Source organism: Pristis pectinata, chromosome 8, assembly GCF_009764475.1.
Source record: "Pristis pectinata isolate sPriPec2 chromosome 8, sPriPec2.1.pri, whole genome shotgun sequence".
Taxonomy (NCBI): domain Eukaryota; kingdom Metazoa; phylum Chordata; class Chondrichthyes; order Rhinopristiformes; family Pristidae; genus Pristis; species Pristis pectinata.
Window position 1 is genome coordinate 25,228,016 of NC_067412.1, and position 22,061 is coordinate 25,250,076.

The following is a 22,061-nucleotide window of genomic DNA, read 5'->3' on the forward strand; positions in this document are numbered from 1 at the left end:
TATATGTAGTTCCTATAAAATGCATCACATTCTTATGCTGTTGTAATACATTACTCAGCAATAAAACCTAGCAGCCAGTGCTATCAATAGTTCTGACATGGCCTAGTAACACAGAATCATTAAGTTAATGTCATTGTCAAATGCGAACTATAACATTTTTCATAAGAGGTCCTACCTTTGAAAAGATCTGAACTCCGCACCCGTAAGTGGAGAAGAATGCTTTCAACATGTGAAAAATGATCTATTTTTTTGTGATGTTATCAAGAACAAGTTGGCAAAAGTATGAAAGTGCTGGATGGAATACTGGCAGATGTTTAAAGTTGGATACAAATGTCTGCTTTGTTTACCAGCCAGAAAAATAACTGGATATCACAGACATTTGAGAATGGAGTCAACAACAAGCTCATGAAGGAATATTTAAATGCTACCACACTGACTTAAAAGTGGATACCCTATGGCTTAAAATGACAGTGAAAATATTCATCACCAAGTACAAGTTGCAGATGGAATCAATAACTTGTTCATTTTTTGATCCCTTACATGTTGCAAATTTCCAGGTTAATGATGATCATGATTACCTGAATAACCGACTGTAGTTCCTGGACTTTAGTCTTCAACATTTCATTCTCTCGTTCTAATTCCAGCATCTGCTCTTTCCTTGGCCTCTGCTCAATGTCATTTTTCAGTTTGAGGGATTGGTTGCGTTCCAATTTGCATTCTTCCTCCACCTTGTTTAACCTGTGTTTCAGCTGATCGATCTATAGCAATGTTAATGCAAGAAAGAAAATAAAAATGCCATGATTCTTATTAAGCTTTAAATTAAATTCAAAGAAACACAAATCATCTGACCATTACAACTAGACATGTCTACTCTAGTTTCTTATACTGTATCATTTTACAAAGCTGGCTTTTCAGATACTTAAAACACTTTCAAATGATGCCACAGTTTCAGTTCCAGTAGCCATTTCTGTCAAATGCCTCTTTATTCAAACAACAGTCCATGGATATCATTTACAAGGCGAGCATTTATTGTCTATCCCTAAATGCCCTAAAGATGATGGTGAATCAGCTTCTTGAATTACTGCAATCTCTCTATTGAAAGTACTTTCACTGTGGTGTTGAGTAGTGAACTCCTAGATTCTGACCCGGTGACAATGAAGCTAACATAGTGTGTGATAACACATTGAAATAAGCAGACTTGTTGATGACAGGCTTGCCAGAATGTTTTTTTTAAGCAACAACATAATGAAAATTTTGAACCTGCATCACAGAAAGGAATATTTGAACAGGTGTCATGTCACTCAGCTGCTTCCCTTATACAATTAGCTCTCAGCTGATCTGTGAATTAACTCCCATCAATTCATCTTTGTTCAATATCCCTGAGCACCCTGGCCTAATCAAAATCTATCAAACATCCGTTTGAAATTTTCAGCTGAATTCTAGCCACAACAGTTCTTGAGAGAGAGACAGTTTCAGGCCTTTACTATCCTTTGTGTGAAGCTAACATCATTCCTAAACAGCTTTGATTTAATTTTTAGGTTGTGTCCTCCCAGCCTGTACTCCCCATAGTAGTAAACCCTTAATCATCACTACTTATTGGGTAACCTTTGCCAAAAACATTGCACAAATTTTGAGCAGTTTCACAGAAGTTGGCTCCTAAAACAGTTGCCACACTGGTTGCATCAAAGTTGGTCCGTGACAGATAATTCTCACATTGATAGATGTGCAGGAACATTCTGTATCACTTAATGTTCTTTTATTCAGAAAATACGCAACATGAAACAATGGCTAACCGGCTTGTGTTTTGGTTAGAGTGATTGTCAAGACAGATGAATGAAAGAAGTTTGCCAGAAGAACTGCATTACTTCCTCTCTTCTGTATGTGACTCACATACTTACTCCTTTACAAAATAATGTCCTGCATTTACATAGTACTTCTTATAACCTCACAAAATCCCAGATTGCTCTGGAACCAATTCTGTTCACCATCCGAGTAGGGAGGTGACAAGAAACATCATCTATTTTCTGTTTACAGCAAGGCTATAAAACTATTCCTTAATCACCTGTAACTTTCCCTCAAGGCAATACCTGAGAGGCTTTAGAAGTGATGAGTCAGGAATCCATTGGTATTGTTTGAGAATGAGTTAGCCAACAAGATTGAGGATACCCTTCTGGGTTTTTACCTCTTCGCAATTTCATTATCGGTTCAAAGCAAAAATTTTACCTGTGAGCCACATAGGCAAAGAATATTCCAGTCTGTCTCACATAACCCAGTGTGTAAGTGAGGCCAGCAACAATTGGCTTAGCACCTCTAAGTCAAAGGGCAGGCAAACAACTAGGCAGGGATCACGTTCTGGATCCAGTCACCACTTATAAATTCTGATTTTTTTCTTGCTATGACACAGAAGGAAGCCATTCAGCCCATCAGATCCATGCCAGCTCCAAACAGAGCAACCTCATCAATCCCAATCCCCCCTTCCTTATTACCCTGTAAGCCCTGCAATTTATTTTTTCTCACATCCCCATAAATTCACCTGATTCTTTCACCCCTTACGTAGACTGACGGGTAATTTACAACAGCCAGCACATCTTTGGGATATGGAAAGAAATCCAAGCACCCAATGGAAACCCACGCAGTCACAGGGACAATGTGCAAACTGTACACAGGTAGCACCCAAGATCAGGATCAAACCAAAGTCCCTGGAGCTGTGAGACAGCATCATTAGCCATGGCACTACTCAGAATAAGAGGGATATTGGTAAGGCAGTAAATGCTTTTCCCAATCCTTAATAACTAGCAAAAACTAATGGTGGGTTGTCATAAGTATCTGCAGTCCTTGCAATTACGTGGAAATTCCAAGACTTTGACCTAGCAGCAACGAAGGAATAATGACGTTTGTCCAAGACATGATGATATGCCTGGCAAAGCATGGCATGGCATTGTTGATCTTCATATTGTTAGAGACGGTCAGAGGTTGCTTCTCAGACTGGAGGCCCGTGACTAGTGGAGTGCCTCAGGGGTCGGTGCTGGGCCCATCATTGTCTGTCATCAATATCAACGATTTAGATAAGAATACCCAAGGCACGATTAGTAATTTTGCAGATGACACTAAAATAGGCAGTGTAGTGGGCAATGAAGAAGGTTATCAAAAATTACAAGGGGATCTTGATCAGCTGAGTAAGTGGGCCGAGGAATGGCAAATGGAGTTTACTTTGGATAAGTGCAAGGTGTTGCATTTTGGAAAGTCAAATCTAGGTAGGACTTTCACAGTGAATGGCAGGGCCCTGGGGAGTGTTGTAGAACAGAGGGACCTTGGAGTACAAGTACATGGTTCCCTGAGAGTGGAGTCACATGTAGACAGGGTGGTGAAAGTGGCTTTTGGCATGTTGGCCTTCATAAGTCAGGGCATTGGGTATAAAAGTTGGGTGGTCATGGTGTGGTTGTACAGGACGCTGATGAGGCTACGTTTGGAGCATTGTGTTCAGTTTTGGTCGCCCTACTATAAGAAAGATGTTGTTAAACTGGAAAGAGTGCAGAAAGGATTTATAAGGATACTGCCAGGACTTCAGAGACTGAGAGGTTGGACAGGCTCGGACTTTATTCTTTGGAGCATAGGAGAATGCGAGGTGATCTTCTAGAAGTGTATAAAATCATGAGGAGCACAGATAGGGTGAATACACTCAATCTTTTTCCCAGGGTTGGGGAATCAAGAACTAGAGGCCATAGGTTTAAGGTGAGCGGGAAAAAATTTACTAAGAACTTGAGGGGCAACTTTTTTTTATATACAGGAAGTCCCCGGGTTACAAACGCCCGAACTTATGAACGGCAGGAAGAAGGCACGGAATTGGGCGCAGAACGGTTTGTCTGTCAGTGGTGACTTTTTCCAGGTGATGGAGGTGGCGAATGGCTGGATCGTGGATTTCATGTGTTACAGTCTGTACCGCTATTTCGGGGCAGGGATGATCGAGGAGTTCCAAATGATGATGGATGCCATGAATGGTCAGTAAACATCCCTCCACCAGTCCCCTCTCCCGCTGCCCCCAACCACCATATCTATCTCTCTATCTATCTCTATCTCTCTCTACCTATCTATCTATCCAGCACTCACTCTCCCCCGACAGGTCATCCCCGCGTAATGACCGAGGTCCATTAGTACAGATGTCCTTAAGTTGATTTTGCCCATCAGTCGGAAAATACACAAAATTCACTCGATGTGGTAACTGTACCTCCACAGTACTGTACTGTAATGAATGACACCAAACACACATAAGACTGATGAGTCTTCACATGTCCCGGTGATAACAAGTTATGCTGTATTTTAGATTGCTTCACATTGTGTGTGGAATTATAATGAAACTGGAATCAAAATTCCATTTGGATCTTAATATATAGCAATAAATAACTGAAGCTTGTAGTGATTTAGGACTAATTGACGCTAGATGTGAACTGTACATAACTATTCCGACTTGCAGACAAATTCACCTTACAAACAGACTCAAAAATGGAACTCGTTCGTAATCCAGGGACTTCCTGTATATTCAAAGATGGTATGTATGTGGAATGAGCTGCCAGAGGAAGTGGTTGAGGCAGGTACAATAACAACTTTTAAAAGACAGCTGGACAGGTAGATTGATTGGAAAGGTTTAGAAGGCTATGGGCCAAATGCTGGCAAATGAGACTAGCTTGGATGGGGCATCTTGGTTGGCCTGGACCAGTTGGTCTGAAAGGCCTGTTTAAAAACACAGAAATCAGGAATAAAATGTCAGCACAACATAGTGAGCCGAAGGGCCGGTACTGTGCTGTAATGTTCTACGTTCTATGCTGTATAACTCTATGACCAGGAGGAGTTCATTATTGGAGAATGGGTGTACTGTATATATTTCATGGGCAGGGTTGTTATTTCTTTGGTGGCTGAGCATCTTGAATATTATTTCAACTGCAGCCATTTGGGCGAGTAGTGAGAATTCCATCACATTTTTGACAAGCCTGGTAGGTATTGGAGAAATGTTGAGGGAAGGAGGTGAATTACTCATCTCAGAGTTTCCAGTTCAGTTTCTGATTACTGGAAGTCAGCCAGGATGTTACTGAGTGAGACAGCCACCATTTAACTAAATGGTGGGGCACCACTCATTGGCAAGCCTTGCCTTATATCTCCCTGGCTCTGCACTCATCTCTAGAGCATCTGGATAACAAAGACACCAATGTCAGACTATTATTTACTACAGCTCTGCCTCCAATAACATTGATTCTGAGCAAACTCATCACCAAACTCCTAGACCTGGGACTCAACACTTCCCTTTGCAACTGGATCCTTGACTTCCTGACCAACAGACCGCAATCAGTGAGGATAGGCAGCAACACCTCCGCCAGATTATCCTCAACACTGGTGCCCCACAAGGCTGCGTCCTCAGCCCCCTACTCTTACTCTAACTTTACTCCCTATACATTCACGACTGAGTGGTCAGATTCTGCTCTAACTCCATCTACAAGTTTGCAGATAACGCGACTGTAGTGGGCCAAATCTCAAATAACGACAAGTTGGAGTACAGGAAGGAGATAGAGAGCTTAGTGGCATAGTGTCATGACAACAACCTTTCCCTTAATATCAGTAAAACAAAAGAGCTGGTCATTGACTTCAGGAAGCAGGGCAGAGGTGGAGATGGTTGAGAGCTTGTCCTGGTCCAATCATGTAGACGGCATAGCAAAGAAAGCACAACAGTGTCTCTATTCCATCAGGAGGCAAAAGGAATTTGGCATGTCCCCATTGACCTGTAAGGCTGGCTCGTGAAAACATCAGTATGGCCTTGGCAACGGAAGAATAGGCTAACGAGATGGTCTTAGCATTACAGGACACCAGCCAGGCCATTACAGCTGAGACAGGAGTAATTTGCACTGTGGCCCTTCAGAACCAGTGAGTGTTGGACTTCCTACTGGCTGAGGAAGGCAGTACTTGTGCCATTATCAGTCAGAAATGTTGTACGTACATTGCAGACTCGTCTGAAAACATCACTAATTTGGCCGCACACAACCAGAAGGAGGCTGACAAGGCCAGAAAGATTGGGCAGGAGTTACATAGGATCCCATTCGTCACCTTGGGGGCCCTTTGGTGGGGGGGGGGGGGGGGGGGGGGGGGGGAGGGGAGCATGGACACTGTGGTAAGGCAAGGGTTAAGATAGTATGCAGGCAGAGATGGTTTGCAGACAGTCACCGAGCAAGATCCTTGAGAGCATCACTTCTCCTTGTACAGCATGGGAGCCAAAGTGTTGTGAAACAAATTTGAGGTCTCGAAGGATGAGGACTCTGAACACAGTCTTAGAGTTAAATGATTTATTTACAAAGACAAACCCAGGGAAAGGTAATGGGGCGACATACACGTGCGTGCACAGACCGGTGATAGCGAGCATGGGAAGATTGCAACAAGGGTAAAATACACATACGCACACACAACGAACTGGGTACAAACAATCAAGGAAAAGCAATACACTACCCACCACCCCTTGACTCAGTGCAGGCATGGCTCTATGCTACCAGGGATACTAACTAATTTCTCCAGTACCGTTACACGGTTACTCAACCTGGAATGAAGCAGATGCTCCTAACTTCTATTAAACAGTGCACAGCTTACCAACAAGGCATCCTCAGAGACAAAAGAAAGAGAACCATGCACATGTGGCACTCTTTATAGTGCTGGAGGGTCCAGCCCAGGTAATTCAAACAGTCTAATGGCCTGAGGCCATGGACAAAGGTGCTTAAAGAGGCCAATGGTCAGATGTGCACTGATGGGTGGGGTGGAGCCAAACCTTCATTGACAGTGGTGTGTCTTCCAACCAGGTAGAGGCAGTGTTGTCACATGACAGCCACAACCCTCCACAATACTCAAGGTCACCAGGCATACCAAGACATGATAAGGATACAAAGGATTGCAAGGCACACACTAACTATTGGACAATTACTTTACTAAATCTAAGGTATTATTGATATTAACATGTAGTTTCTATTGGTCATTAACACCTATATTAATGGAACATGATTGGTACTTTATATATGCAAATGAGGGATTCTAAGGTGCCCAGAGATTTTTAATTGGTCAATATGTTTAAAAAGACAACTTTGCTGAAACTTTAGAATAGTTTGGGGACAGGGGCCAGACTGTTCTCTTTGTGCACAAGTAAATAAAGTGTGATTGAGAAACGAGTGCAAGTTGTCAGAGTCCAGTTAATCGGTGATGACAGTACCTTGGTATGTGATAATACTAAAAAAAATTACCAATTATTTGAAGAATGATCTTGAGCAACATTCTAATGGCCTTGCAGTCTCAAGAATTTGCATCAGAAAATAATTGCCCTTTCACAACATCAGTGTTGTTTGTATACAGATTGCTTGGCATGTTTCCCACTATATGGATGTGACTACACTTGAAAAATATTTCATTGGCTGCAAGTATTTTGGGATTCATGAGTCTACACAGTACAGGTCTTTTCACATGTTAGCACGAAAAGAAAAATTGAAGAACATGCCTAAAATTAGCTGTGAGAAATTTCATGTCTGAGACTTCTTAAGCCTCATGGGTCCCTGAGCAAAGTGACACTTGCCTGGATTTAAACTGAAATTGAAAATCCATTGCTTGGCTTAATGATTAATGGAGAGGAATCTCACTCCCTGGCTATTTATATTATTCATAAATGACAGCGGAAAGCAATTTCTAGTAATACAAGTCACAATGCCTGGGGATCTAGGTCAAGTGATGGGCTAAGGAATGACAGGTGAATTCTAGACTGAAATATGGAATCTAACTTGCACTCCATTGAGAGATATGTATGCACAAGGGTTGCATTCCATTTTGTAATGGGAGATTTGGGCTTAAACACTAAAATAAGTCTGGTTCAAGGGACTGTGGAAATTGAGGACATAGTTTCAAAATAGAGGATTGCCTGTTTGAGATGGAGGTGAGAAGGAGTTTCTTCACTCAGAAGGCCATGGTTGTTTGGAATCTTCTGTCCCAGAGAGTTGCTGAGGATGAATCTTTGAATATATTCAAGCTCAAGGTAGGCAGATCTTTGGTCCAGTTGGGAATCAAAAGGCAGGGAAGTGGAGCTGAGGTCAAAATTAGACGTCCAATGATCTTATTGAAGGCAAAGCAGACTTAAGTGGCCATTGGGCTTACTCCTACTCCTATTTCCTTTGTTGTTATGACCTCACTGTCAGTGAGGGAGCATCTTCAAAATGCCAGGAAATAGCCGCTCACTCAAAATTGTACTTCATAATACGAAAAGAGAAGCAACTAAAATAACTACATTAATAAAAGCAGAGAAGGTTTTAAATACAAGACCAATAATCCTGAATCCTGTATAGCTAGTGTCAATAGCTACAAGCTGTTAGGGACATGGGTCACAGCTCACCCTCTCTTGGGGCTGTAAGAGATGGGAGTTGTGAGTTGTGAGTTGTGCCGGTAGAGGTCTAACTCCTGAACGGACTGCACAAACCAGTAAGTTTGAAAGGTAGAAACCAAACTGAAGATAGGTCTACCTGTCCTTCAGGTAGGATGGTCAACATGAAAATGGATAGGATGCAGAAACAAGATGAATTCTGTTACAGACTTGGAAATGTGAGCATGAGCTGTGGAAAGTCATGACTTTTTGGATTGTACTCTGATCAGAGTCACATGCCTTGCTCTAGACTAAAAGCAGTTGTAAAAAAGGTTGCCACAGGGCACAGGAGGCTCAGACTAACTAATTTATTCATGGGTACAAGGGGAAATGATCACTGCTGCCCCCATTAAAATTTTTCGGGCCTCCTTAAATACATTTTTGAAGTACAATGACAAATTAAAATGATGAGATCAGAGGTCTGAAAACCAAATATTCTACTCAGCTCTCACCTGTCACTGGAGAATATATTGGATACCTACCATTTACTGAAAGTATCCAATTAATGTAAGCTTATATCAACAAGGTTAATCAAGCAAAGAGAAGCTATTGGAAATTAGTTAATGATAAAATGAAACTGGTTATTTAACCCCATGCAAATTATTAACTAAGCTTTATTTGGAACATTGTGTGAAATTTTGAGTACCCTAATTTAAGAAAAAGTAGCCATGATCATTAAATTATAAAGATATGCTTACAGATTCTACCCAATTTCACTGAAGAAAAGAAAACTGATTGGGATGTTATCTTGATCTTTACAATGCTGAAAGTGATGAATAATGAAAATACAAGCAAGTAATTTAGTTTAAACAGTGAGTGCAGTACTAGAGGGCATGAGTTCAAAATCAACATGCTTTGAGCATGTCTAATTATTATAAAAAAGTCTTTATTTTCTCATGGAACAGTAAATATTTGCAAGTGAACGCCGTCAGAAGTTGATTAGTTCTTTGAAAAATAACTGGAAGTATATCTGACTGGAAATGGGATCAAAAGGTTATAAGCATAGACACAGTCAATCATGCAACTTACAGAACAGATTGATTTCCTTGAAGTTGGAATCATGAAACATTCATTTCTGAAATGCCATTGTTCGTGGCTTGAATAATGTGATGTTAATGTTAGATTCATATCCTGGTCTAGTTGGCTTCATTGAACCATGGACATTTTGTATGCTTAAAACACAACACAATGAGCTGTTCCTTTTCTATATGATACTGATCAAGTGGTTATCACAATGAGTCTTCGCGTTATACCTGATTATCTTAATCATTCCAGCAAGCATGTGGCTGTGAATGTGGTTCTATATTTTTTTCCGATACTTGTGCAGTGGGGAAAAGATAGTTTATTATCTTTGTTGGTGGCTATACGACAGAATCAAAACAAAGATCAAATGATCCAATGGTTGATAAATTCATGTCAATGATTAATTGATCAATATGAACAGCTGGCAGATCAACCTTAGTGCTTAATGGATCAGTGTCAGCGATTAATGTATTAAACTTAGTAGTTCACAGATCAGTGTTAACAGTTAATAGATCAGTGTTAACAGTTCATGGATGAGTGTTAGAAGTTAATAAATCAATGTTTTGGCTAACAGATCAGTTTTAGCACTGAGGGATCAATATCAGTGTTTAATGCATCAATGTAAATGACTGATGGATCACAGCAGTGAATGTATAAATGTTAACAATCAATGCTGGCAATCAATGGAGCAATATTAGCTATTAATAGATCTATGTTATCAGTTAATTGATTAACCTTTACAATTAATGCATTAATTTAGCTATTGATAGGTCAACCATGTGACAGATGGATCAGTCTCAGCAGTTGGTAGAATGGTGTTAGCAGTTAATGGTTCAATGTTAGTAGTTAATGAATCAGTATTAGTAACTAATTGATTAAAGTTAGCAATTTTAACAAATTTGTGTTATTGCTTGATACTTTAGAGCTAGTGGCTACTGGATCAATGTTAGCAGTTCATGGATCAGTGTTAGTAGTTGACAGATTAGTGTTAGTCCACTTGTTGGCAAAAAAAAAGTGTTATTAAAATGGCTAGAATGTTTTGTGCCACTGATGGAATCTTTCTCTCAGCAAGTCAGAATATTTCCTGATTGCTTGCCCTTTATGAGCAATAGCCCATTATTAACATGTTCAAATGCATCCTCCATATCCAAGAATCCACTCAAGAAGTGAAGTAGGCTTCAAGTGGCAACTAGGCCTCAGGTGCTGGGTCCTGAGGCTTCACCCCAAATTTCCCTTTGAAGTGCCAGAATTAACTTTTTTTAAAATGGAGATAAGTAGGGAAAAATAAAGAAATCAGTTAATTGCATTTACCTTTAGAATGCAAGTTGGCAATTGTAATCAAATGGCTGGCACAAAGCTGAGGAGCCAGACTTGAAGTACATCAGACCCCTCAGCTTGGCTCATCAGTGGTGCGATCAGCAACAGAGCGAGACATCAGCCATCTCTGACTTCTGCATTTCAATATGCAGGTGCTCAAGTCAATGAGGTGGATACCACCAGAGATTTTCTATAGAGCCACCAGGTTGAGAAGTAAGATCTGTTCCATGATGAGCAAGACCCTGACGGGCTCTGGTCCTTTGAACATTCCATTCCATATTTAAAGGCTGTGAGTTATCATACTGGACTGAATTGACAAGATACCTCAGTTTACTGTCTTATCTGCTAATGGCATGTTGGCATCACTGGCAAGGTCAACATTAATTGTCCATTTTTAATCATCCTTGAGAAGGTCATGCTGAGCCATCTTTTTGAATTCCTACAGTCCTACATGTGAAGGCACTCTCACAGTGCTGTTGTGGAGGGGTCTAGGATTTTAACCCAGCAATAATGAAGTAATATTTCCAAGTCAGGATAGCATGTCACAGGGGCAAACTTGCAAGTGATGGTGTTCTTATCAACCTGCAATCTTTATCTTCTTAGATGAGCTGCTGGAATCCATTATGTAGATTGTACACACTGCAACCGTGGTACACTGGTGTAGGAAGGAAGGAATATTCAGGTTGGAAGATTGGTTGTTACTAGCCTCCATAAATCTTAATAATATTTTCTCTCAGAACACTCTCAGTATGAAATTTAATGCCAGGATTTGCTTGGGTACTTGCAATACAAATTATCTCTAAATTGTATTTGCTTTATAGATCAGTACCCACAGTTCCATTGTTCTGTCACCCACAACATGAAACTGAAAAGGGAATTTGTGCAGGAACACACATCACACACCAATATGTGCAGTGTCTAACACATGTACAGTGGCATGCAAAAGTTTGAGCACCCTTAGTCAAAATTTCTGTTACTGTGAATAGCTAAGTGAGTAAAAGATGACCTGATTTCCAAAAAGCATAAAGTTAAAGATGACACATTTCTTTAATATTTTAAGCAAGATTACTTTTTTATTTCCATCTTTTACAGTTTCAAAAAAAACAAAAAAGGAAAAGGGCCCGAAGCAAAAGTCTGGGCACCCTGCATGGTCAGTACTTAGTAACACTCCCTTTGGCAAATATCACAGCTTGCAAACACTTTCTGTAGCCAGCTAAGAGTCTTTCAATTCTTGTTTGGGGGATTTTCACCCATTCTTCCTTGCAAAAGGCTTCTAGTTCTGTGAGATTCTTGGGCCGTCTTGCATGCACAGCTCTTTTGAGGTCTATCCACAGATTTTGGATGATGTTTAGGTCGGGTGACTGTGAGGGCCATGGCAAAACCTTCAACTTGTGCCTCTTGAGGTAGTCCATTGTGGATCTTGAGGTGTGTTTAGGATCGTTATCCTGTTGTAGAAGCCATCCTCTTTTCATCTTCAGCTTTTTTCCAGACAGTGTGATGTTTGCTTCCAGAATTTGCTGGTATTTAATTGAATTCATTCTTCTCTCTACCAGTGAAATGTTCCCCGTGCCACTGGCTGCAACACAAGCCCAAAGCATGATCGATCCACCCCGGTGCTTAACAGTTGGAGAGGTGTTCTTTTCATGAAATTCTGCACCCTTTTTTCTCCAAACATACCTTTGCTCAATGCTGCCAAAAAGTTCTATTTTAACTTCATCAGCCCACAGGACTTGTTTCCAAAATGTTTAGATGTTCCTTTGCAAACTTCTGATGCTGAATTTTGTGGTGAGGACGCAGGAAAGGTTTTCTTCTGATGACTCTTCCATGAAGGTCATATTTGTGCAGGTGTCGCTGCACAGTAGAACAGTGCAGCACCACTCCAGAGTCTGCTAAATCTTCCTGAAGGTCTTTTGCAGTCAAACGGGGGTTTTGACTTGCCTTTCTAGCAATCCTATGAGCAGTTCTCTCGGAAAGCTTCCTTGGTCTTCCAGACCTCAACTTGACCTTCACCGTTCCTGTTAACTGCCATTTCTTAATTACATTACGAACTGAGGAAACGGCTACCTGAAAACACTTTGCTATCTTCTTATAGCCTGCTCCTGCTTTGTGGGCATCATTTATTTTAATTTTCAGAGTGCTAGGCAGCTGCTTAGAGGAGCCCATGGCTGCTGATTGTTGGGACAAGGTTTGAGGAGTCAGGGTATTTATAAAGCTTTGAAATTTGCATCACCTGGCCTTTCCTAATGACGATTGTGAACAAGCCATTGCCCTACAAGCTAATGAAGGTCTGAGACCTTGGTAAAAGTTATCTGAGAGCTCAAATCTCTTGGGCTACCCAAACTTTTGCATAGTGTTCCTTTCCTTTTTTCACTCTAAAATTATACAAGACAAAAATAATACACTAATCTTGCTTAAAATGTTGAAAAGAATGTTTCATCTTTAACTTTATGACTTTTGGAGATCAGTTCATCTTCTACTCACTTAACTATTCACAGTAACAGAAATTTTGACCAGGGGTGCCCAAATTTTTGCATGCCACTGTATAAGCTCAGAATGGTATAAACTCCAAGCAGATGCAGACAGACAACATGATGGCAAAACGCCATGCTGATTAGAACCCAAGATGTCAGCTTTCATTATAGTAGCTGGCATTCTGAGCCTGCAGGTAATTAGTTCGAAACCCTGTCCAGGGCACAGGTACATAACGTCAATCAACATCATTGGCGATAGAAGTATTGATCTGCATTTACTCCTGTCAGAAGGTTCTGTTTGACTTCTCAGCCGGACACAAGAGACTCCATGGGAACACTTGAAGACAAGATGAAGAATTCTTCCATTGACTTGACCAAAATTTGAGTTTCAAGTAGCAACAATAGAATTATCAATTTATTTACCTCTTTTCTGTTTGTGGGACATTTCTATGGTGACATTTTATGTGCAAGTTTCTGTGTCTTCCTTCTTAACAACAGTGTTGCAATTCTAAAAATACTTGTGTCAGCTTTGGGAGATCCAAAGATAGAAAGTACGCTATAAAATCAAACATCAGACTGGAACAGCTTAACTGAGGAGGAAGCAATAGTCTTATGCCCTTAATAGCATTGGTTTAGTCCATTGCAGCATGATGATAGGATGATAACATGATGACATTTTATTACATGACCATACAGAGTTAGCTTCAACTCAAACCATCTGCAAAAACTGTTATTGTAATGCACATAGCTTCAAAATTTGCTCACTCTTCAGCAGTTTAAACACCATACATGTTCTGAGTCAGCCAGATTTCCTCTTCAGTCAAAAAGTGGATTAAAAATAATGATTCATTCTGATAGTGTAGTTAGCTTCGAGAGTGATCTCCAGTTTTAATGTTCAGTTTTGATGTCAGAGTATCTAACTGTAGAAAGCAAGCTGGTTGCTTGATTGCTTTGTGTCATTTCATAGCAGGATCTCTGCCTTTGGTATTCTTTATTACGAGCAAATTTATGCATAGCTGATTTGGATTTTGGACAAATATTTTGAAGTGAATAAATTCTGAAGCACAGTTATTAGATCTACTCTGCATGACAGACAGCAAGGGAGCTAAAAACTTTTACTCACTTTGCCAAACTCTTCAGCACAACTGTCAGTTTCAACAGTTTTCTATTCTAGACAGTTCTCAGATAATACAGTACCTCGCCGGGCACCAACACACAGCAGCATTGCTGAATTGATACCAATTCCGCCCAGCAGTATTACAACAGTGATGCTAATTACTCCCAGTAGAATTATAGCACTGATACTGATAGCCCCATAAGAGAAGTTTAATAGCGATAATACCACTACCTCAATCCCAGGACTGTGCCAATTCCAGTACTATTGTACAATTGTTCCTAGTAACTTGTAAGCATCATTAGTATAGATCTAGTGACTTTTATTAGTCAGTAACTGGTGGAGCTGAATTTTCCACATAGTTTATAACCTCACCTGAAGTTGCAGATCTCGGCTTCTCATCACTGCCATATTCTTTTCCTCACTAAGCTGTGCGTATCTCATGGCCAAATTGTAATTGTCATCCTTGACTTTCATAAGCTCATCATTGTAGTTGTTTCTTTCCTCCTTCATCTTGTTGTAACGTTCCTGGAACGTGTGAAGCTCTTGGTTCACCAGCTTCAGCTGTTTTTTCTCATCTTCCAGTTGTTTCATCTTAACCTGCAGGTCACATCGTGACACCTCCTTTGCCTTCGTCTGCTGCTGTAGTTTTATCACTTCATTCATCAGGAACTGTGTCAGACCTTCATGTCCTTCTTCCACTGCAATAAAATGTGTGATTGTCAATGCCAGAGGGCAAACGTAAGAATGAGAAAAACTTCCACACTTATGCCACATTCTCTTTAACTTTAACATTAACAACAACCTGCATTTATCCCCAGGATGATAAAAACAGTCCCTTCAAAGGGGCACTATCAAATTAAATTTTAATGCTAGCCTAGGTATGAAGATATTAGATAGGTGACCAAAATCTTGGTAATCAAGTTGGATTTTAATGAGCAGCTTAGGTGAGGAAAGTTGGAGCAATAGAGGTTTACGAACTGAATTCCAAAATTTAGGGCTTTAGTAAGGAGGCAACAAAAAGCAGAGATCAATCCTGTTTAAAATAAAATTACTTGAAATTAGCATCAGATGGAGCTATAACTAATGCAGAATTAGATCTAGTAATGGCTATGATTTGAATTATGAAATACCCAGACCCCATACCATTTTTGTACAATGTACAACTTACATTTTTGAACATACAATCTACATTTTTGATTTGTGTTCAACAGCTTCTTAATATTAAGAGGGATTTTCATTATCAATGTGAGTTCAAACATGAGAAAAGCAATGGTCATTAAGAGCATCCATTTCTGCTCATTTTCATTTTTTTAAATTTTCTATTTTAACAATGATGGTTTAATGGGAAAGTGACTTTGTGGCATTGCTAAACCTAATATTGATAGAAATATATTTCAGTATGTGGCTCGAGTTTGGAGGAAGTTACTTAGTGTATCTCAGTGTGGGCAGCATCCATTACTAAGGATCGTCACTATCTGGGACATGCCCTCTTCTTGTTACTACCCTCGGGGAGGAGTTACAGGAGCCTGAAGACCCACACTCAATGTTTCAGAAACAGCCCTCCACCATCAGATTTCTGAACAATCCATGAACACTACTTCGTTATTCCTTTTTTTGGCAGTATTTATTTATTTTTGTGATTTATAGTGATTTTTGTATCTTTGCACTGTACTGCTGCCGCAAAACAACAAATGTCATGTCACGAGTCAGTGATAATAAATCTGATTCTGAAGTAGGGTGAAGTAGCTAACATAAATTAAATAACTCACAGTACTTCACATATTTCATTTGTATACTTGCATACATTAATTCTACTCCTTCACATTACTGAACTCAGTAAATCTTAACAGCTTCTGTTAATTACAGAATTATAGAATGACTTTTAGCCCTTTGTATCATGCTAGCTCTTGGGTAGATTTATGGAAATCTAGTCTTTCTGCTCTATCCCCTGAACTAGTTCCAAATACTTTTAACACCGCAAGGTTTATTTGTATTCAAACCATAACCATAATTGGGCTCAGCAATGGCTATCACATTCCCAAGAGTGGTACCCAATTCTTAAGGTAGCATTTAGTTTTACTCCAGTAATGTCAATAGTATCCTCTTGATCAAGTCAAGTCTATAAAGGATAGAAAAAAAGATTGCTATAGTTAACCTGTAACATGCAACATAAAATATATCCAATTAAATGCAATAATATATCATTTTTAAAAAGAGTTGCTCCGCTTTGCGAGTTATGAAATTAAAAGTTAAACAAGTATAATCCCTTTACCTACTATTGTAGAGAATCTCCGTGTGGGCTCCTTTCCAGTGACCAACTTGTACAGTTCCGGATAATAGAACTCCAGACTCTCCAGAAAAACAACATATCCTCTCTGTCCTTTTGTCTGAAGGATATCTAGCAGACGGCCTTTGGAAAGATAAAATTAAATGAGACTTCAGTTTAACTATTTTCTCACTCATTCAATTTTATTTACCTTGGAGACAAGAGCTGGGAATTTTCACAGATACTAACGACAGATATAGATCACACAGAATGGATTAGCTTAGTTTCCTTTGCTGAGTAAGGTGGATAAAGAAGTGGTAAAACAGGCCACTGATAAGTGTCTTTATATTATTTGTTTTACTGGTGAATTGCCCTCCTTCTTCAAATTACAATTAGAAATGGGTGATATTGTACTCCACAGTAGATTGCAGAGACCCAGTTCCAGAGATCATGGGGCCCCAGGGTACCAGCTCTTGACATTTGTTTTTGAAGAAACCAACTCCTTAATCCACTAACTTCATCCAGCATCTGAACCAAAAGAGGTTCCACTCCTCCACCTTCTAGCCGGTGGATGACAGCAGGCAGTTAACTAGTAGGACAGTCCTGATGAATGGTCTTGACCCAAAACGTCGACTGTTTATTTCCCTCCATAGATGCTGCCTGACATGCTGAGTTCATCCAGCATTTTGTGTGTGTTGTTCCAGATTCCAGCATCTGCAGAATCTCTTGTCACAGTTGCAACAACCTGTGTTCGATCCTGACCTTGGTGCTGTGTGTGTGGAATTTGCACCCCCCCTCCCTCCCCGCACCAAACTCCAGGCACTCCTTTTTCCTCCAATGTGCTAAAATGTACTGGGTGGCAGGTTAATTGCCTACTATAAATTACTGTAAAGGTGGGTTAGGAGAATTTGGGGGGGGGGGGGGTGATTTGAGAGGAAAAATTGAGTGAGTGCTAGCTGGTCATCATGGGAACAGTGGTCCAAGGGCCTGTTTCTTTACTGCTTGTCTCCCTGATTCTAATAAGTTTGAGGAGCAGAAACATGGGGTAGAGGAAGAGGAAGGGAGGAGGCAACTACTACAGCCCTTTCTGTAAAGAAAATTCATCTCAATGTGGTGCCAGTAATTGCAACCCCAATTTCATGTTCATTATTAGTTTTACAGTTTAGCCTCCCTCTGCCACTGAACTCCATTCAAAGATTAAAACCACCACAAAACAAACATTCCAAATTGAAATCAAGTCATGGCAATATTGGACACAAGAATCAACCAATGATTCTAGTGTACTTGTCAATGCCTCTCTTCAATGCTCCTTTGGCTTCTCAAGTGCCTTACACAATGCTGCACCAATGGCTGTAGCATAACTGGAGGAGGGCTGTTCACTCTCAGTAGAGATGACTTCAGATAGATTTAGGGGATGACCTCAGTGCCTAAAAGACCAAACTGAGGACACTGTAATCCACAACCTGAAAACAGATTGAGCTTCTCATTCTGTACTTCCATTGTAGTATGAAGCTGTTGAGTGTTGGCTGCCTAAGCTCAACTGGAAGAACATGTTGGGTCCATATGTGTAGGAACATGGTTGGCCACAATTTTCACACTGGGAGAGATTGGCTCCAAGTACTATGCCAAGCCTAATACCAAGCTGTTACTGAATAATCCCAAGCTCCTTGAAGCAGTTTTGCTGATAAGCTTCCCAGTGCAGGTTGCATTTTATTGTGCACTTCCATCAATCCTACATTCTGCACCACCTAAATTCTCATCCAAGTCCTTTGTAGCAGAATACATAGGCAGCTTGTCCTCTTGTAATCTAACATCTGCAATATCCTTTTGCTCTGGTTGCTGGTCACTTTTTCCGCTGGAGTCCACCATGTCTGGATCCCACCTCTATGTGTCCTTTAAAAACATGCACAGTCAGTATCAGAGGTGGTGAAACCAGCTATTGTGTGGCTTCTTGCAGTTCCTCCATTGCCTGCCTCAGTTAGAGTGCCTGGAAAGGCACAAGAATAAGACTGCGGTGAGGAATGAAACTAAGAGGTGGTGCATGTTGGACTGTGTACAAATACCAGAAAATGCATGGACTGAGGTGGGATCAGAATGTGAGAAAGAGGATTAGATATGATGATCCCAGAATTTAAAACAGCTTTACCCACCCATCAACCCTAACCCCAATGGCACTCTGTCTGAGGGCATTGTGCGGTCCAGGCTCCAATCACCTTGAACCTCTTGGTCATTAGTTCAGGGCCTTGCTCTGTCAAGACAGTGATGTATCTTGTGTGCAACAGTCACCCACATTAAAAAGACACAGCATCTTCTCCTCGGAATTAGAATGGATGCAATTCAACCTCCATCCTGATAAGAAAAAAAGAGTGGAGCATAGGAATGCTTAATAGATAGATTGGGACTGGGCTTTTGCAGGATGGGATTATGCTGATCAAATTGGAATGGATAGCGACCCTACTGTCGGTTTCCAGTATTCACAGAGGATCAGGAACAGATGGAGTAATTCCATTCAACCTGGGGATATTGTGTGTAACTTAGAGCAGAATTAGGGAATGATAGTACATGCTGCCCTTTTCCTTCAAATCCTGCTGCTTCTTCAGCATGATCCCTTGTGAATGCAGGACAGCTTTCCTATATTCCCTCATTAAGGCCAGTGTGGTTTGGATTTAGATTAGTTTATTGTTACATACACAGAGGTGCAATGAAATTTCTTGTTCGCATGAAGCTCACAGAGTAAACAGTGTGCATGGTAATAATAAATACAAATATAACAATAAATAAAATCTTATATCCTGCCCTCCTCCATGCTGTGCCATTCTTCACCATTTCCTTGGTTGGATTCAATCATAGAGTAACTGACAGTATTTGATCCAGCACAGTGCATTTCCCCTTTAAGAGATGCAGCCTCACTTTAAGCCATGCAGCTCAGCTCAAACCAGAGCTAACCAGTGGAAAAGGGCACCCACAATGACAGCATGGGTAGTGTTGGCTAGGTGTTGAACTTACTATAATGAGCAGCACACAAAAATAATTGGTGTTCTGCCTGTACTTAAGTCAATGACTGTTCATTAAATATGCAGAACAATCACTGGTTATTTTCAAAGGCTATTGAATTTAGCACCAAGGATTTATCTTATAGCAAATATACAGTTGTCATTTTTCAAGGCAAACAGAAATCGTTGTCTATTTCAGCAGCCTCCAAAAACTAAAAAAACTCCAAAAGCGGAACTTATGATCAGAGTCACTGCAGTCTCCCAATGAAAGCAAAATTATTTCTCCAACAAAATGGAGTGAGTGAAGTATCATTGATGCAATAGAAATTATATGCATAAAATCAATCCCAGACACTGCACTGGATGATTGATTGGAGAAGTACCCAGTCACCTTAATTCTTGCCACAGCTTGTGTCATATATGCAGTCAGTTCTTTTAGTGCACTTGCACTTTTTGTTTGAAGGCCAAAGCATTCACTTTTCTGTGAATCAACTGATATACAAGGATTGAACAGAAGCTCAGCTCTAAGTCTTCAGAAGCTGGTCTAACTATAATGGATATCCAGAGACAGATAATCCAACAAGACTGCTGAGAACCATTGGAAGGAAAAGCATGCAACAGAAAAGCTCCCAGTTGCATTAAGACTAACACTTCTTTAGGAAGTCTAATTTTCCTTGTTCAGGTACAACAAGCCTTTGGGTACATGAAGACAGAGGAGAATATTTAGGAAAGCTCTGTACTGAAGGGAAATATGACAGCAAGTACCTGGGGAAATAAATAATTGCCAGACAAAGAAGATATTATAACCCTTCTTCAACAGCATTTTGCAAACCTATAATTTCAACACCAAGACACAGGCAGCACGTGCACGTGAACATCATCACTCCAAGCTCTGTTCTAAATTACAGCACAATAACCCAATATACTTCCATTCCTTTATCATATCTACCCGATGGCACTGTGAAAGCACCTTTACCATAGGGCCTACAGTGGTGAAAGGTAGTTCATCACTGGCTTCTGATGCACAATAAATGTTGGTTTTGTCAGATATGACAAACCTCAAGAATAAATAAAAGAAAACAATACAATTTCTCCCAATAAAACAGACTGTTGCTATTTGACATCTAACAGTAGGAATGTTATTTATTGAACAGTATGACTGATAACATTTAAAAAGATAATAGAATGTAATTACTTGATCTGTTAATTTTGGACTGTAGCATGTGTGAATTGAGCACCTCATCTTCATCCTGCTCATCGATGACTTTGCACTGTCGAAGGTAGGGTGTAAGCTTGGCCGGATTGATGTATCGGCTGAGGACATGGCGGTTACACTCGACATTCTCCCATACCGCATCTTCCTCATCCTTCAGACTGCTGAAGTTCTCTGCCTCTGAACCACAGATGTCCATCTCCTGACCTATAGAACAAGAAGTAATGTTTAAAACTGTTAAGAATTTGCCAGATTGATCTATTTTGAAATGTTGCAGTAGATCTGGACCACATCTCAAAGATAAACTGTTAGTGGGAAACCAAGTGGTCAGAAATTGAGACAGGATTATCTCAACCATCAATTTGTACAACTTCAGGTCTCGCTTCCAAGCTGATGTTGTACAACTCCTTTCTTAAGGAATAAAGACACATCAGTAAAATCTCTGCCAGGAGTCTGTTCCATAAATTAGTTACACTGCAGGAATTATACATATTCTAATCATCAGTCTTGAAATCAATTTATACATGTTTTCTTAAAAATCCCCTTATTTCGCTAGTCAATTAGCTTCCAGTGATATTTATAGTTACAGAATCATGGAACATTACAAGAACAGAAAGCCCATTGAATCTACAAGGGTTTTTTATTTTTGCAATCTAAAATTAACAATATTGCCCTACTCTATCCCCATACCCCCATGTTCCTTGATACAATAAACTGTCTTACTTCTTTAGGGAAAGTATTAGATATGCTAACTGCTTTCAATGTAAAGTTATTGCAATGTCAGCAATAAAAGATAATGTTAATTTCATTACTGAATCCCTTTGTAGGTTTTCTAAAGATCTTAATTGTGTTTGTAGTATTCTTTCTGAAAGAGTACTCCACTTCTGGTCCCAAACCTTCTAAATTCCTCATCCTCAAGCACATGTCCAATGTCCTTTCAGAATTATTTTTGGTGCCAATTCCACCCCCCTTTTTACTTAGAGTATTTCAGATACTGACAATTCTCTGATTGAAAGACATTCTCTTTATTTTCCCTTTAGATCTTTTTCAGTAGTTAGTAATCTGTGATCTCTCCCTGTTGATGCACCCACGTAAGGAAATACATCTTCTCAATGTACTTGATCAAAACCCACCATCTTGAAAACCTCAATTAGGTCATCTGTTCAACTCTTTCCAAAATCATATTTTTCTGAAAACACCCCCAGTGTATCAAAGACTTTACCAATTTAGCATGTT

The 22,061-nt window shown here is 40.0% G+C and overlaps 1 protein-coding gene across 1 annotated transcript in view; it reads right to left on the reverse strand.

Moving 5' to 3' along the window:
* The window catches only part of card11 (caspase recruitment domain family, member 11), a 212,752-nt gene that overhangs the window by 95,351 nt on the left and 95,340 nt on the right, over nt 1-22,061 (reverse strand). The window contains exons 2-5 of the mRNA XM_052021291.1: nt 20,808-21,032; nt 16,626-16,763; nt 14,726-15,051; nt 579-758 (exon numbers count right to left, since the gene is read on the reverse strand). Of these exons, the coding sequence (XP_051877251.1) occupies nt 579-758; nt 14,726-15,051; nt 16,626-16,763; nt 20,808-21,032 (869 nt within the window). The remainder of the gene's footprint in view (nt 1-578; nt 759-14,725; nt 15,052-16,625; nt 16,764-20,807; nt 21,033-22,061) is intronic.